The 16467-nt window shown below is 64.4% G+C and overlaps 1 protein-coding gene across 1 annotated transcript; it reads right to left on the bottom strand.

Moving 5' to 3' along the window:
* Positions 1-1364: 1364 nt before the first annotated feature.
* Positions 1365-15275, bottom strand: CCDC88B (coiled-coil domain containing 88B; the record flags this gene model as incomplete). The annotated part of the gene is made up of 27 exons (XM_082659076.1): positions 1365-1520; positions 2198-2266; positions 2428-2634; positions 3401-3567; positions 3762-3860; positions 4091-4236; positions 4382-4568; positions 4777-4920; positions 5266-5522; positions 5912-6052; positions 6135-6230; positions 6990-7107; positions 7185-7312; positions 10444-11574; positions 11656-11792; positions 11970-12078; positions 12254-12400; positions 12942-13100; positions 13251-13332; positions 13501-13649; positions 13834-13977; positions 14053-14136; positions 14240-14298; positions 14376-14445; positions 14540-14651; positions 14793-14926; positions 15216-15275. The coding sequence occupies 27 exons, from the start codon at positions 15273-15275 to the stop codon at positions 1465-1467; spliced, it is 4392 nt and encodes a 1463-aa protein (XP_082515202.1). The 3' UTR covers positions 1365-1464.
* Between the last annotated feature and the right edge of the window lie 1192 nt (positions 15276-16467).

The raw sequence follows: 16467 nt of genomic DNA, 5'->3' as shown, positions 1-16467 counted from the left end.
ACAGCCCACCCAGTGCGCGCACCCCGATGTGGCTCTGCCCCTTGTGGTTCCCAAGCCTGGCACAAAGTAGACCTCAAAAGGGGTGTCAGAGCCACATAGGTGTGGCCTGCTCTCCCCATCAGGCCCAGCGCCTTGTCCCCCTCCTTGACAACTGACAGGGGCCACCAACAGGGTGGGGCAGCCAACAAAGCCCCCTGCCCTGAGGCCTGTAGGAGGGGCTTCCAGCTGCTCAACCCCACTGGAGGCCAGGGGGGTCCACTCCCATGCCACCAACCTCAGAAACTCAGGCTGAGAGAAGGAAGGCAGAGCGGTGGGTTATCCCCAAGGGGAGGGCTGTGGAAACCCTGTGAGTCAGGCTGCAATAGGTCACCCTGGGGAGGCTGGCCTGGCCACCCCTCCCAGCTCTCCCCACCCCCAGATTCAGGTTGCCTCACCTCAGCCGGGCAGCCCCACCCTACTCTGGGCGGCCCCAGGTGCCTTGACTCACGTCCTGCCGCCCAGGCTAATGGCCCCCTTCCCGGGCGTCATCCTAGAGGCCCTGGTCAGAGACCCCGGCGTCCTTCCCACCTCGTGTGTCCCTCCACAACAGCCCCCGACACCAGGCGACACCCCAAGGGCGGTAAATTCCCTGGCGAGGGGCTCAGCCCCAAAGGCATGGAGGAGAGAGGATGAGGAGGCAGGAAGAAATAAAAGGAGAGAAGAGGGTACAGGGGGCGGGCGCAGGCCCTCTGGGTACTTCTCCTGCCCCACACTCGGGAGCCCAGACCTCACCTTTCAAGCAAAGGCTGAGCCCAGACTCAGACCCTACCCGCTCTGCTGGCTACCCAGAACCTCTGCCCCCTCCCCCCACCACTGCGACATCCAGGCCAGCCCAGCGGGCCCCTCCCCTGAAGAAAGCCCCTTGCTGCCCCATGAAGGGCAAGGAGGCCAATGGCCACAGGCCTCTGACAGCAGAGAAGGATCCCAGGCCACATGTGTCCTGGCACCTAGTGGCTCCTAGATGCGGCTGGTAGACACAGGGCACAGATTCAGGTGGTTGCATCCCAGCTTTATTCTCGTGTCCCTCACATCCCAGCTAAGGCTCAGAGATGGGCCCAGGCCACAGTCCCCGGGAAATGGTCCTTGGCTCACCGTCTGGTCCGGGCAGGGGGCTCTCTTGCCCACTCCTGCCTGCCTCCTTCAGCTGGGGGCTGTCCCGGAGACCACCTCCTCAGCAAGGGCCGCATGGCGGAGCCCCAGGCGGGAGCCGTTTGTGGGGGCCGGCCATCGGCCCTGTCCATAAAGTCATCCCAGCTCCAGCTCGGGGCCCCAGTGCAGGCTGTGGAGGATCTGGGGGCCCAGGCCTCCCTGTCCAAGGATTCGCCACAAGTGCCCTGCCTCCCCAGATTCTTGGGCTGCCTGGCGCCCCCGGTGAGACTCCAGAGTCGAGAAGACTCCACTCCCAAGCTCCCCATCCACGCAGTGTCACTGGCTGAGGGAAGGCGCGAGAGCCCGTTTCTCCGATTCCTGCACCTCGACGTCTGGAGGGAAAAGCTCAGCTCAGGCTCGCTCCCTCCGGGGACTCCCGGCTGCCCTGCCAGGCCTCAGACACGCCAGGCCTTCGCTTCGGCTGTTCCCTCTGCCGCCCGGTGCTCCTGATCTCACTCGCCCTGCTCTCCTGTCTTCCCAGAACACCATCACCTCCTAATATCCTAGGGCTGAGCTGCCCGGTATAGGACTGGGCACGTGAGATGTGGCCGGTCTGAACTGCAGTGTGCTTGGGTATAAACTACCACTGGGCTTCAGACTTAGTGTGAAAAAAATAATATAAAATCCCTCATTAATGACTCTTATACTGACTACACATTAAAATGGTAATAGTTTAGGCATACTGAGTTAAGCAAAATATGTTATTAAAACTGATTTTACATGCCTCTTTCTACTTCTCCTGATGAGGCTACTGAGAAACTTTAAATTACACGTGGAGCTCACATCAGGTTTCTATTGGATGAGCCGTTGTAGATAATTATTATTTTTATGCACATTATTCGCTGTCTCCCACCTCCCCACACCAGAACGTTCCCTGCTGTATCCCCAGCTAGCACATCACCTGGCACGTCGTAAAGGTTCATTGTCAAATGAGTGAATGGGCGACTGAGGCCTGCCAGGGGCCCCAGGCAGGGCAATTACCTGCCCTCCTTCCCAGGCCCCCACTCACCCTCTCTGTTGGCATCTGCTTCGCGCTCCGCCAGGGTCTCGACAGAGCCATCCCATCCCACGCTAGGTCCTGGGGGGGCACAAGGCAGCCACTGGGCCATGAGGACCAACACAGAGGCAACAGGGCTTGTGGGGAGACACAGGAGACAGGAAGGAAGCCCCCTCCCCCATGGAGCTGGTGGGTCCACAGGGAACTGGGGGGCTAGTGGGAGGAGGGACCCTTTCCCTCACCTTTGCCATGGGAGCTGGGTGCCCCCAGCGGGCCTGGGCGCCGCTGTCGGAATCTCTGCCGCGGGGTGTCCCCGGGGCTGAATGACTCAGAGCTTCGCCCCACGGGAAATCTTGAGCTGAGTTTCCGACGCTGCCCACCTGCCAGGGTCTCATCCCGCAAGCACAGGGAGCTCTGGGCCCGGCGCACGGGTGCCGGTGAGGGGGACCCTGCAAGAGGCACAGGCAGGGAGGGTATCGGAGCAGTGCCAGGAGGGGCTGGGCAGAGTGGAGGGGCCAGGAGGGAGAAGCTGCACAGGGGCCACAGGGGACAGGCAGCTGCAGAGGTGAGGGCGGAAGGGGCCCAGGGTTGGGTGAGTGAAGGTGGTGACAGGAGGCTGGACCCTGTGCTGGTTCTGACACTAACTCACTGTGTGACCTTGGGCAAGATGCTTCCCCTCCCTGGGCCTCAGTTTTCTCATCTGCTGACAGGGATAAATGACTTCTCACTAAAGTCCCCTGCTGCTCCGAGGTCCTAGGTACCGCTGTGGTTGGGTCGGATGGCGTGGGTGGGTAGGATGGCGTGGGTGGGTAGGATGGCGTGGGTGGGTAGGATGCCGTGATTGGGTCGGATGGCGTGGGTGGGTCGGATGGCGTGGGTGGGTCAGGTGGCGTGGGTGGGTAGGATGGCGTGGTTGGATAGGATGGCGTGGGTGGGTAGGATGGCGTGGTTGGATAGGATGGCGTGGGTGGGTAGGATGGCGTGGGTGGCAGCGCAGGCAGAAGGGAGGTGCCAGCCAAGAGGGACACAGCAGGGATGCAGGGCAAAGAGCTACTGGAACCATCTGGGGGAGTGGGGAGAGGTTGCAGCAGGGAAGACCAGCGGGGAGCATGTATGCAAGCCACACAGGAAGACCAGAGGCATTGGCAAGCCCTGGGGGCGGGGGTAGGGGACATGGGGTAGGGACCATCTTGGTCACCTGACCCCCAGACCCACCTGTGCCATCTGCCTCCCTGCCCTCAGAGAGCTCCGTCTCCGGGGGGCCCCCTAGGCTCTCGGTGCTGCCAGCCCCATCGGCCCCCAGGCGCGGCCCCCCGTGGGGGCCCCCCTCCCGCCGGGGCCTCATCAGCCTCTTCACCTTGTCTGCCAGCCAGCTGCCCTTCCTGGAGGCAAGAGGGCACAAGAGGGGCTAAGGCCAGGGAGGAAGGAGGGACAAGAGGCCATGTCTGGGATGGCAAAGGCCAGGCAAACCGTCACTGGGGCCCAGACCTGGGCTGGGCCAGGGCTCGAAGGGCAGGGCAGGGCAGGGGCTAGGTAGGGACGATCCCAGGCCCACCAGGATGGAGGGGCCTCTCACTTGGTCCGGGGCAGGGGCCCAGGTTCCAGCACGCGGTACTGGTCCATGATCTTCTCCACCAGCTTCTGCTTCTCCCGGCGCAGGGCATTGAGCTGGTCCCTGGGAGGATGGGGAGGGAGGATGTGGGCTTGAGGCCTGGGCAGGAACACGGGGTACACCCTGGTACAACCCTGCCCGTTAACACAGCCTGACATACCCCAGGATGGGCTGATAAATGCCTGCTGCCCCGAGCCCCTGGGGGTCAGCCTCCCCCTTTTCCCAGGCCCTCCCAGGGCGTCTCCCCATAAACAACCCAAGGGGCAGCCACACCGGCCCCCACGGCCCCTCACAGGTACTCGCGCTGCTCGCGGTGCAGGTGGTCCCGGCTCTCCAGGCTGCGCTCCAGGAGCTCCCGGTTCTCCCGGCTCAGAGCCTGCACCTCGGCCAGCAGCTGCCGGTTCTCCTCTTCCTGGGCGCTCCGGAGCTCCGTCAACAGCTGTCAGGGGCAGGCGGCAGGACAAGCGGGGGTGCTTAACAGGGCTCAGGGCCGCCGCCTTCCACTCTCTCCACGCTCTTGCCAGCCCCCAACGCCCCCTCCAAGCCAACCTTCCTCCCCAGCCACCACCCACCCCTCACCACACCTCACACTGTGTGGCCAGCCGGCAGGCGCTCAGGTCCAACTGCTGGTTGGACTCTCGCAGTCGCAGGCTCTGCGCCTCCAGCTGTGCCCGCTCCAGCTCCAGCCTCGCCAGCCGGCCCCGCAGCTCCCCGCGTTCCCCCTGCAGCTCACCTCGCTCCTGGGACACCTCCGCCAGCAGCATCTGAGCTCTGCAGAGGCAAGGAGAGCTGCTCTCCAAGGGGACTTGCCCCACCCCCACCCCCGCAGGCCCCTCATGAGGGCCAGAGGAGCCTTGATGGGGAGAGGAGGCAAAGCAGGACCCCACGGGGAAAGCGACCAACTCACCACCATCCCACTTCACAGATGGGAACACTGAGAACTTGCCCGAGGGGCGAGGGGCTGTGCCAGGGCTGGTACCTGTCATGCTCACTCTGCAGCCTCCGGAGCTCCTCCTCCAGGCCCCGCTGCCGATGCCCGTCCTGCACCAGGCGTTCGCGCTCTGCCAGCAGGGCCACCTCCTGCGCCTCCACGTGGGCCCTCTGGGCCTGCAGCTGCTCGTGCCTGCAATGAACAAGGAGTTAAGAGGGCCGCAGGGACTGACGCCAGGGCGTGTAGGTAGCTGGACCGTCTGGACCTGTAAGTCCATCGTCTCCTGAGCATAAGCGCCGGGGCGAAGCCACAGGGCAGAATGCTGTGCCGGACGCCCACCACTCCCGACCGCCGATGAGCCCCGGGGTGAGCCCACTCCGGAAGTGCAGAGAGCCCAGCCGCACAAGAGGGCACAGCAATGGAGGTGGGTCCACTGGTGGCACTGCTGCCTTGGTGGCATCAGACCCACCCAGGGAATCTGCTCTGGGCAGGTAGGGGGTGCCCAGGAGAGGAGCTGGGAGTTTGGAGGAGGCTCACCGGCCCTGCAGCTCCCGGTGGGCCAGCTCCAGTGCCCGCATGTTGGCCTTGAGGTCGCGGTGCCGGGCCAGCAGCCCCTCTAGCTCAGCCTCCTGCCGCCGCTGCAGCTGTGCCAGGGCCTCGTGATCCCGAAGCAGGGCCTGCTGCTGCTCGCGGGTCTCCTCCTGGGAGCGCCGCGCCGCCTGCACCTCTTCCTCCAGCACCCCCAGCTTCCTGTGCAGCTCCTGGCCCTGCAGCTCCAGTACAGACTTCTCAGCCTAGGCCAGAGGAGGGAGCAGGGCCTGCTGGGTGACGTCCCAGGCCAGAAAGGGGGTAAGGGACGGGGGCAAAAGGCAGAGGGCGGGGCAGAGGAAAGGAGAGAGCGGTCTAGGGATCCGAAGGCAGAGGCAGCCGTGGAGGGGAGGGCAAGTGGCACAAGGCAGGGATGGCACAGATGGGGCTGGGGTCGGGGCAGGGCAAGCAGGAGGGACTGTGGAGGAGGGGCCGGCTGTGGAGGAGAGGGCTGGAGACGGGGTGAAATGGGCACTGACGCGGGGGCTAGAGGCAGGCAGAGGGGGTACGGACAGGGGAAGTGGCAGGGTCAGGGGGAAGCGGCAGGAAGTGGGCAGCGATGGGGCAGGGGACAGGTACGCAGGCCGTCACCCACCTGCAGGCAGCTGCTCTGCTCCTGTGCCCGCTGACTCTGCTGCAGCAGCTCCTGGGCGCGCCCCCGCAGGCTCCCCAGCTGCCCCTCCAGGTGCTGCAGCTGCCCCTGCAGAGCCGCCTTCTCGGCGGCCAGCGTTGCGTTCTGCCCGGCAGGGAGGGGGTTAGCCGGTGCCAGGCCTCTGGGGCACACCCCCCAGCCCCGTGCCCACCATGGCGACACTCACGCTGCGCTCCACCTCAATGAGCCGCGCGCTCTGGGCCTCCGTGACCCTCTGCTCAGCCTGCTTCTCAGGCCCCTGTCCCACAGCACCCTGGCGCAGCTGCAAGGAGAGAGGGAGTGGCAGTGGCCTGGGCACAGCGCAGCGGACCCTTACCCCCTTTGGCAGTCCTCCCCCGTCACACTTCCCCCCACCGCCCAGCATCCCACAGCCCTGCCCTCCTTGCTCCGTCACTCTCCACCCTGCCCTTTGCACCTTCTCTCGGTTCTGCAGCAGAGCCCAGCCTCTGCCTGAGCTGTTGCTTCTGCACATCGTACTCCTCCTCTGGGCCCCAGTTTCAACACTGCTTTCTCCAGAAAACCTCCGCCAATCAATCCCACACCAGCCAGCTAAGCAGTCTGCTGGGGGCCCACGGGCTATGGTCGCCTGTGTTCTTGCCTCTGTCCCAGGTGGACAGTGGGCTCCCTAGGGCGGTGGCAACCAGGTATGGAGCCGTACCAGAGCGGCACTGAGCCCGCACGCAACAGGGCTATCAGAAACGATTCCCAACTTAGGACGATAGTCGCTGAGCTCAGGAAGTGGTGGCGCCCACGCATGAGGGACACAGCAGGTGCCTCAGAGTAAAGCCGCCAGGCTCTGCCCATTTGAGGAATGGGGGAGACGAGGTCCGGGCAGAGCCGCCTGGCTCCCAGCACAGTGCTCCCTCCTACAGGCCCCCAATCGGGGCACAAGGCGAGCAACTGGCCAAGAGCGAGGGCCAAGACCGAGGGGGCGATACGAGTGCACGCGGCCCTGGCTGTCTGTGTGCAGGATGGAGGGAGGAGTGGGCCGAGGCCCCGGCAAGCAGGGCAGTGGCCTCACCTGGAACAGCTCCTCCTCCAGCTGCAGGGCCCTCGTTTTGAGTGCCAGCAGCGCCTCCTCCTTGCTGGTGGCCGCCACCTGCAGCTCAGCTTCCAGCCGCTGCTCCAGGCCCCGGTACCTGCCGGGAGAAGTGTTGGCTCCCAGCCCTCCCCAAGTCCTTGCCTGCCCCTCTCTGCCCCTCGGGCAACACCCCACCTTTGGTGCTGGACCTCCTGTTCCCGCAGAAATTCCTGGTGCTCCAGAGTCGCCCGTTCCAGCTCCCTCTGCAGATGCTCCAGCCGGGCCCCCAGCTCCTGGCCCCGTGCCGTGGCCTTCTCTAGCTCCTGAGGGCAGGTAGAGAAGCCTCAGGGCCAGAAGGGCAGGCCACCACCCTCACCCAGGCCTGAGAGTCAAGAGACCCAGCTTTCTGTCCTTGCTTTGTCACCCTGGGCAAATATCTTTAACCCTTTGGGGCTCTACTCCCCCATCTGTAAAATGGGAACAAGGCCTGCTCGCCTTGGAGAGTGGGTATGAAAGAGCTGGGGATTATAAACTGGGGAATATAAGCCTGAGGGAGGCCCCTGGGCCAGGAGTCAGAGGCACTCGCTGGGCAAACGTCTTCACCTCTCTGAGCCCATGGTTCCTCGCGTGCCCAGCGACAGCTGGATTCACCCTACGTTCTGAGGCCACACGGGCCATGTGAGGGCAAGAAGGGCTCGGAGGAGGCGGGTCTGGACAGGACCCTCAGCCACAGGAGGGTGGCCACAGAGGGCAGGAACTTGGTGAAGGCCAGGCCTAACCGCAGTGGGAGCTGGGACGGGGAGGGCCAGGACTCCGCTGACCACGCAGCCTGTGGCGGTTGGGCCGTACCACTGCGGAAGTGGATGGGAGACCCACTCTGGCCTGTGGGCCCCGCAAGGTAGGGCAAACCATTCTGAGGTACGGGGGGGTGGGGGCCCTGGCAGGATGAAACCCTGGGGAAGGCCCGACCATGACAGCCGCCCGCCAAATCCTGCCCTTGGAAATGGGGTCTACCAACCCTTACTCTGATCTCCCTGGCTTAACAACCCCACCCGGACCACCGCTCAGGGTCACTGCACTTCTAGACACCCTTGGCCACGGCCTCTCATTGAAAAACTAAGAGTCCCATGAGTCCCTGCTGCCTGCAGCCAGCAGCCACAAGAGCCCCAGGGCGGAGAAGAGGAAGAACAGTGGTGCCCAGGAAGACCTGCATCTCGGGCCAGACCCCTGCCCTGCCCCCTGCAGGCTCCGGCCACAGCCGTCAATGCCCCAGCCACCGTGCCTCCTGCCCTCCCCCTAGCCAGGAGGCCCACCTGGACAACCCCCTTGGCCCCTGGTTCCCTGACCTCCCTCCCCTGGCCAGCCACCCCGGCCTGTACCACACCCAGTTATCACCAGGAACTGCTCCACCAGGAAATCTCACAAAATTCCCCTTTGTCCTCAGCCTCTTCCACCCTCTTGGTCCTCAGAGCCGGCTCCTCCAGCCGGCCAGCCCTACCCCTACCTTCACTGCCCACCTGCTGGCACTCCCTCTCCATGGATTAAGCCCATACTGAGTGCCAGGCACTGCCCCAAGCTCTCTACATTCATTACCTTACAGGATCCTGTGACACAGGTATTGTTTTTATTCTGGTTTCAGGTAAAGAAACTGAGACTCCGAGAGGTTAAGTAACTGGCCCCAAGCCACACAGCTGAGGAGGGGATCTGAGATATAATCCAGGTCCGTCTGACAGCATCTCTCCATCACCTCCTACAAAGTGGACCCCAGAGACAACCTCTTGGCCTTACCCTCTCACCCACACCTCCAATTCTCACACTCCCCAGGCCAAGCCAACAGCCTGTTCCTCACTCCTCTCTATCAGGAGGCATCTCGGAGCAAATAACTTATCCTCTCCGGATCTCAGTGCCCTCCTCTGTGCAACAGGGAAGAAACTGGAAACTGCTCAGCCAGAACATTTGGGTCCTCGTCCGCAGCACACCTTCCCCTCAGCACTGTGCCCCACTGGCCTGAACACCCATCCCATTGCCTTGTGGTCTCCTCTGCTTCCTCTGAGGGGCCTTCAGACCCGCAGACCTGACCACTCTGCTCACTTTAAACCCTCCAGTGACTCCTCGTTGCCCTCATGAAAACAGCTGCAACTCCTCCCTTTACTCATAAGGAAGACGAAGCCCTGCCCTACAGGAAACCTGCTTAATGAAGTCTTAGTCTCACCTCCCTCCACTCCCCGCCTCACACTCCACCCCTACAAACTCGGGCCTGTACCTCCTCCTGGCTCACTGCCGTTCTCTCTCCTCCTCCAGGAAGCCTTCCCTGACGTGCTCCAGCCTGAGTCCAGTGTGCTTCCTGGACCCCCACGGCTCCCCGCACGGTCCTGTCTCCACCCCAGACTGTGAGTGAGCGTCTCCCGAAGGACACATGCACTGGCTGCCTGGTACAGGGCCTGGTGCCAAGGAGATGCCCGCAGACATGCTTGACTGAATGAATAGAGGGGTTTCCAGGTCTTCTCTCTCCTCCACCCCCCATCCCAGCTCCAGCCAGCCTCACCTGCCACCTTTTTTTTTTTTGGCCGCACCACGCGGCTTGCAGAATCTTAGTTCCCCGACCAGGGATTGAACCTGTGCCCCTGCAGTGGAAGCGTGGAGTCCTAACCACTGGACTGCCAGGGAATTCCCTCACCTGCCACCTTGACCACTGGCACTGCCTCCTATGGCCCCAGGTTCCCCTGTACACCAAGGTGACCCTCCCCAAACGCATCCTCACACAGGTCTGCCCGCACCCTTTGGTGAATTTCCCCGCCTGGGGACGGAGTACCAACACCTACAACGCTGGTCCCATGTACTTCCCCACCTTCCCCCACATCTCCTGGGCCCCTGAGCATCTCTAATGCCTTCAAGTCTTTGCACATGCTTTCCCTCTGGATGAAACATCCTTCCCCGCTTAGCAAAATCTCGATCTTTCCTTAGAACCCTCCCCGAAGCCTCCTTGCCCCGACCCTGGCATCAGCTCCCCTTCCCGTGGGGCTCCCGAAGCACTTTGCCTGTAACAACCAACGTATCTTGAGCCTTTGCCCAGCATGAACTAGGCTCTTCATGCCATTATCTCCCTTGGTCTTCCAAAGACCCGCGGAGGCAGCTACGAAGAGCACCCCCATTTCACAGAGGGAGGCACCGGGGCAGAGCTGAGCAAAGCGCCACAGTCAGAGAGCCAGGATTTGCACCCAGGCCATCTAGCTCCATGCCCGCCTGCTGCAGCCACCCCAACAAAGGCAGGGGACATCTGCCCCTCTCCCAAGCCAGGCATGCCTCTGGGAGCCAGGAGGGGACTTCGCCTTTCTAGTTCCGGCCCCAGCTCAGTGCTGGGCACTCGGCAGCTGCTGATGGAGTTAATAGCCCAAAACCCCAGCAACTGGCCTGGAACCCTGCTTCCTGACCCTGGCTACGAGCCCCGACATACCTCCTGGAGGGCCTGCCTCTCCCGGCGCTCCCTCTCGGCCTCCTCCAGGTGCCGGCGGCTCTCGCTCTGCAGCACCTGCAACTGCTCCTCGGCCGCCTCGGCCCGGGCCCGCAGCCTGGGCGCCTCTCGCTCCCACTGCCTCCGCTCGCGGCCCGTCGCTGCCAGCACCTCCGCCAGCGCCCCGCGCTCCCGCGACGCAGCCTCCAGCTCCCGGCCGGCGGCCTCCACCGCCTCCCGCAGCCGGGCCAGCTCCCGGGCCTGGGCCTCCACCTCCCGGTGGGCCTCGGCCTCTGCCCTCCGTGCCTGAGCCAGCTCCTCGGAGAGGCGGGCGGCCTCCGTGCCTCGGGCCTCCAGCCTCCAGGCCTGGGCCTCCAGCTCAGCTCGAAGAGCCTCAGCCTCTCTCCTCAGCTGTGCCATCTCCTCCTTGAGGGCCTCCTGCTCTGGGACACCACCGGACAGGATCTCCCCTGGGATCCTCCCCTCCCAGGTCTGGGCCTCAGGAGCCCCCTCCAGCTTCTGCTGTGGTTTTTGTTGGGCTGGGTCCCCGACCATCCTCTCCAACTTCTGTTCATGCTCTCTGGCCTCTGCTCGCCCCTTGGGTAGGTCCAGCCTCTGGTCTAGGGTCTCCTCCAACTGCCCACAGAGGCTGGGCTCCGAGAGTCCAGGTTTGCTCTCAGGGTCCTCCTGTCTCAGCCCCAAGGCCTCAGGCACCGACTCTCCAGTCTCTCCTCCCGGCGACAGCTGGGCCTCAATTTTGATATCTGGACCCTGAGGTGGGGCCACAGCGGCAGGGGTCTGGAGAGGGGCTCCAAGGCCAGCCTTCTGCAGGGACTCCTGTGCCCCTACAGCGGGGCCTGACTTCTGGGCCATCGTGCCTACAGGCACTGTGACAGCCGCCTGGAGGGGCCTCTCCACCACCTTTGGGTCCAAATCAGATGCCTGAGGACACTCAGCTAACCCCTCGAGGGCTGAATCTGATGCCAGGGGAGCCGGGTCCAAAGCCTGGGGGCCTTCATCCCCTGCCTGACCAGCCAAGCCCTGGGGGCCATGGTCTGAGGCCAGCCGAGTCTGGGGAGCTGAGTCTGGCTCTGCAATCACGGAGTCCTCGCTCGGCTCCTCCAGCAGGGGGTGCTGAGGGCACATGAGAGGGATGGTCAAACCCAGAGGAGGATGCCAGGAAGGACGTGCTGATGCTTGGGGGAGGGGACTCACCTGGCCACCCGGCTGCCCCTGCAGCGCCCGGAGCAGGCCTCGAAGCTCCCGATTCTCCCGCTCCAGGGTCCGCAGCCGCCCAGCCTCTGCCTCCCTCACTTCTTCATGCAGAGAGGGAGCCGCTCCTGGCAGGGGCGCTGGGGTGTGGGAGATGAGGTCAGGATCCCTCTGCTCCCTTACGGCTCCTCACCCACACCCACCACCCCCCCGACACCCCCGGGGGAAGGGGATGAAATCAGAAGCTGTCCCCACTAAGGTGCAGGAAAACACAGGCAGCCTCCCACCCACAGCCCCTCCACTGGGGTCCCACTCACCCTCCCCAGGAGAGCCTGGGGCTGGCTCCAGGCTCCGCTGAAGCTCCAACTCCAGCTCCACGTTCTCCTCTGCCAGCTGGTCCACCTGATGCCGCAGAGAGCTCAGCTCCTGGAGGGGAGAGCAGGGTCAGACAAGCCCTCCCCGCCAGGGTCAGGCCAAGCGTGTGGCCTGGAGGGTCACGAGGGGAAACAAGGAGTAGGAGTCACAGGCATTACCAAGGAACCCTGGGGACCACTGGGGTCACAGCTCACTGTGTGACCAGGGCTCCCCCTGGGAATCTCACCGCATGGGCCTCGCCCAGCCGGGTCCGCAGCAGCAGGTTCTCCCGCTGGGTCTCATGCAGCCGAGCACAGCGCTCCTGAGAGGCGTCCAGCTGCTCCTCCAGCAGCGCCTTCGAGGCTTCCAGAGCCCCGGAGAGCGCCCGCTCCTCCTGGTGGGGGAGCAGAGAGAGATGGTGGTGCGATGCCCCCAGCACTCCGGGGCCACAGACCCTGGCTCCCCTCCCCCATCTGACTCTGCACCCCTGTTGCTCTCCAGGCCCCGCCTCTCCCCTCCATCTGCCCCTCCCCCTCCAAGGTTTCTTCAGGTACCACTTCCCTAGCACCTGTCCCCGCCCTTCTCCTATGTAGGCTCTGCCCCTTCTCCCCAGGAACTGCCTTCCAAGGTCCTTCTAAGCCCCACGTAGCCCCGTTGCTGGGTGCTCTCTCCAGACACTGCCTCCCCTACAACTGGCCCCACCTTCCTCTCCAGCTACCCTTACCTACAGCCTCCACCTCTCCCCTCCATCTGCCCCATCCTCCAGAGGGCCTGTCCCCAGACACCACCTGACCGCGTTCTCCTAGCGGTGACTATTCCCTCCATTGGGCCTGACCTATCCCTTGGCCCAAATTCGCTCCTCTCGAGGCCCACCCTGTCCCCGGCAGGCCGCGCCCCCCATGCCCCGCCCCCTGCAGCCTCGTCGCCCCCCTCACCTCCAGCTGGCCCTTGCAGGCCTCTGCTGCCTGCAGCCGCTCCCGGCAGCGTCGCAGTTCCTCCTGCAGGCGGGGCAGGCGTCCGGCCCGCTCCCGCAGCGCCTCCGCCTCCTCGCGGTACAGCTCGGCCCGCTTGGCCTGTCCCGACAGCGCCTGGGCCTGGGCCAGACGGTGCGGAGCTAGGAAGGGCCACCCGCTGGCCAGAGGGTTGAGGACGGGAAGGAGCCGGGTTGGGGGAGGCAGTAGGCTGGGGAAGGTGCGGGGGGCGGGTTAGGGAATGCGGCCATGTTTGGGGGGACCTGAGCGCACCTCCTGGCGGAGCCTTCGAATTTCGGCCTCCAAGCCCTGAACCTCCACCTGGGAATCTAGCAGCAGCTCGGCTTTCTCCTCCCTGGAGGGAAGGGACGCAGGAGGGGTCTGGGGACCTGCACCCTCCAGCCCTTGCTAGGCCTGAACCCCATCCGGACCACACCCAGACCTAAGCTGCGCTCCCTGCCCGCCACCCCCCACCTCCACCACCCCCTACCCCCGCCAGGTCCTTCCCAGCCAGCGCGCTCACAGCTCCTGCCGGACGCGCCGCAGTTGGGCCTTGGTGTTGGCCAGCTGCAGGGCCAGGTGGTGTGAGGCGCCCTCCGGGGGAGTCCTGGCAGGAGCCTCAGGCAGCGAGGGGGCCGCCAGCTGCCGCTCCAGCAGCAACTCAGCCAGCCGCTGGGGGACGTCAAAAGTCAGGAGTCAGGAGTGACCCGCCCCAAGAGCCCCACATCTGCCCCCAAGCACCACAAGACGCATGTGACTGTTGCAGCGCTCCACCCCCACCCACACCTCCGGCACGCGGCTGGGTGCCCGGCTGGGTCCCCGTGGCCCTCCTCCTCCTCCTCCGGCCGCCTCGTACCTGGGCCCCCACGTCCCGCTCCCGAGCCAGCCTCAACAGTGTCCCCACCAGGCTCCGGGACAGCATCTCCAGCTCCGGAGGCGCCAGCTCCCCAGGCTCGGGCCCAGCCAGCGCCAGCACCAAGCCGGCCCCGGGCTGGGTCACCTGGAGGCACAGGGAGAGCAGGTCAGCCAAGGAAGTAGGGGGCAGGGTGTCCCAGACGGCCGACCAAACTTGTACCTCCTGGATGGCAGCAGCCAGCTCACTCTGGACCTCCAGGCTGAGGCCCTGGATGTGCCGGATGAACAGCTCCCGGTGCTCACACTGCAGGGGGAGCAGGGCGACGAGGAGGGGACAGTGAGGCTCACACCGGCGTCTCCCACCTCTGCGGCCAAAGCCAGACCCTGCCCTTCCCTGCCCCACTTACCTGCACTGATGCCCCCAGCAGTAGCCTAAGGATGCCTTCCAGCTCCTCCACCGCCTCCTCTGCAGGGCACAAGCCACAAGGGGTTAACCGGCAGGGATAGGGGGAAGAAGCAGGAAGGGGTGGTGGGAGAGAGCACCTGAGAAGGGGTCAAACCCCAGCGCCTGGAGGTCTGGGGGTGGAGACAGGATCAGCAGCTGCAGCTCCTCCTGCAGCAGACGGCAGATGGGGTGGGAGATGTGAGAAGGGCCTTCCCGCAGGCAGGGGGCTCCCAGGCTCAGCCTCCCCCTCCTGACCCCTCACCTGGTAGAAGTCCCTCAGCCGGCCCCACAGGCGGTTCAGGTTCCACACCCGCCAGGCTGCGGGCCCATCGTGGCCCCTGATCATTTGAGGGCCGCCTCGGGAACTGGGGGCACTGTGGGCACAGGGGACGATAGGTGGGAGGGGTGACTGAGGACCCACCTCCCCTAAACCAGGCTCTTCCCACCAGGCTGCCCGGCCCCCCTCCCCTCAAGCCCCTCCACAGCTGCCCCGAGGCCCCCTCTGGTGCCCTTACATGACGCCCAGCACCCGGAGGAGCAGCGCCCCGTCGCTGAGGCGTAAGAACCTCGTCTCCGGACAAAGAGGCCCCTCTCCTTCCTCCTCCTCTTCCCCCTCCGGCTCCCCCACCAGCCCGGCCAGGCCCAGCGCCTGTGGGGACACAAAGGAGTCAGCTGGCCTGGGTGGGAGGCCGCACCGGCAGAGCCCCTCTGACCTGCCTCCTGGGCCCACGCAGCCCCCTCCTCACCAGTCCCCTGAACGCCAGTGGCCACAGACCTGGACCCCTTTTCCTGCTGCACAGCTGCCTGGACTTCCCCGTCCCCACCTGAGCCCGCTCCTCCCCTCAGGCCCCAGCTCTGCCCCCTCTCCCCCCACCCCACACCAGCCCCTCCCTGCTGCTCATTTCCCCTCCCCAGACTCCCTCGCACTGCCCCCTCACCCAGGTGGCCAGGCTCCCACTCAGGAAGTCTCTGATCCTGGGCCCCTTGCCCCCATCCATGACGGGGTCAGGGTGTCGGTCCCGCTCTGGTGGCTACACCTGCCCTGAGAGGAAGAGGAAGTCCCGAGTGGGCCCAGGCCCAGCCACAGACACCCTGAGCAGCTTCCTCCTTCCGGGTGCCGGCAGCCCTGTGCACCCCCGGAGTCCTGCCTCAGCGCCCCCCCCCTTCGCCTCCCTGCATCCTCCCAGCATCTTGGGCAGGGCCAGCTCGGAGGTTAGCAGGGGAAGGTGGAGTCAGGGCCGCCCAGGAGCAAGGCCCACAGCTCTCCTGGCTCGATGGACAATGGCAGGTGAGTCCTCCCCCTCTCTGGGCCTCGGTTACCCAACTTGAAACCCAAGAGGGTGACCTCAGCCTTGTACCTTCCAGGGCCTCGGAAGGGGCCTTACACGGGGCATCTAGGTGCCCACACCTGCATCTTCTGATTTGCTTGGCTTCCCTTTCCCCTTGATGTTTCCCAAACGTACCCAAATCACCCTCCCAACCTACGAGGCTTGGGAGGTGCCGCCTCCTCTGAACCCCGACCAGAAGTGAGTACCCCCTCCTCGGACCGCCCCCCCATACTCTATATACACCGGACTGAGACAGAACGTCTAGCCCGTGGGCTAGTGACCTCACAGGCCTCAATTTCCCGTCTGTGAAAGAAGTGAGTTAGAATCCAGCCTCTGAGGGACACAGTTCAATGCAGAGACCAGCAGCACGTGTCTCACAGATAAACCACGAGGCCAGGAGGACACCCCAGTTCCCCCACTGCTCACTACTGGGCTCTGTGTGGGACATTGCTGGGTACTGAGATGTGGTAAAAAGCCACATAGTCCCTGCCCCCGTGGTATGCCCAGTACACTGGGGAGACAGCTACGCAGAAAACCACACACACACACACACACACACACGCACACACCCAAAATGTAACATTGCAGCTGTACTAGGTGCATTGACAGGGAAGGGATTTGACGTCAGTGGGATGATCAGGAAAGGCATGGGGGGTGGGGTGGGGGGATGACCATGAAGCTGAGATCAGGGATACCTGGGTAAACTAGGCAAAGTGGGGAGGAAGGAAGGGCATTTCAAGCAGCCGAAGCAGAACGTGCAAGCGTTCTGTGGCAGCTGGAAGCACGGCCCATGTAACGTTCAGAAATTATTCATGTTTCGTTGATTCCCAGACACTTTGTTTCTCACATTTAAATCGCTGAA

This window comes from Grampus griseus (genome assembly GCF_964374135.1).
Source record: "Grampus griseus genome assembly, chromosome: 8".
Taxonomy (NCBI): Eukaryota; Metazoa; Chordata; class Mammalia; order Artiodactyla; family Delphinidae; genus Grampus; species Grampus griseus.
The sequence above is the reverse complement of the archived record's forward strand: the minus strand, read 5'-3'. Positions and strand labels throughout refer to the sequence as shown.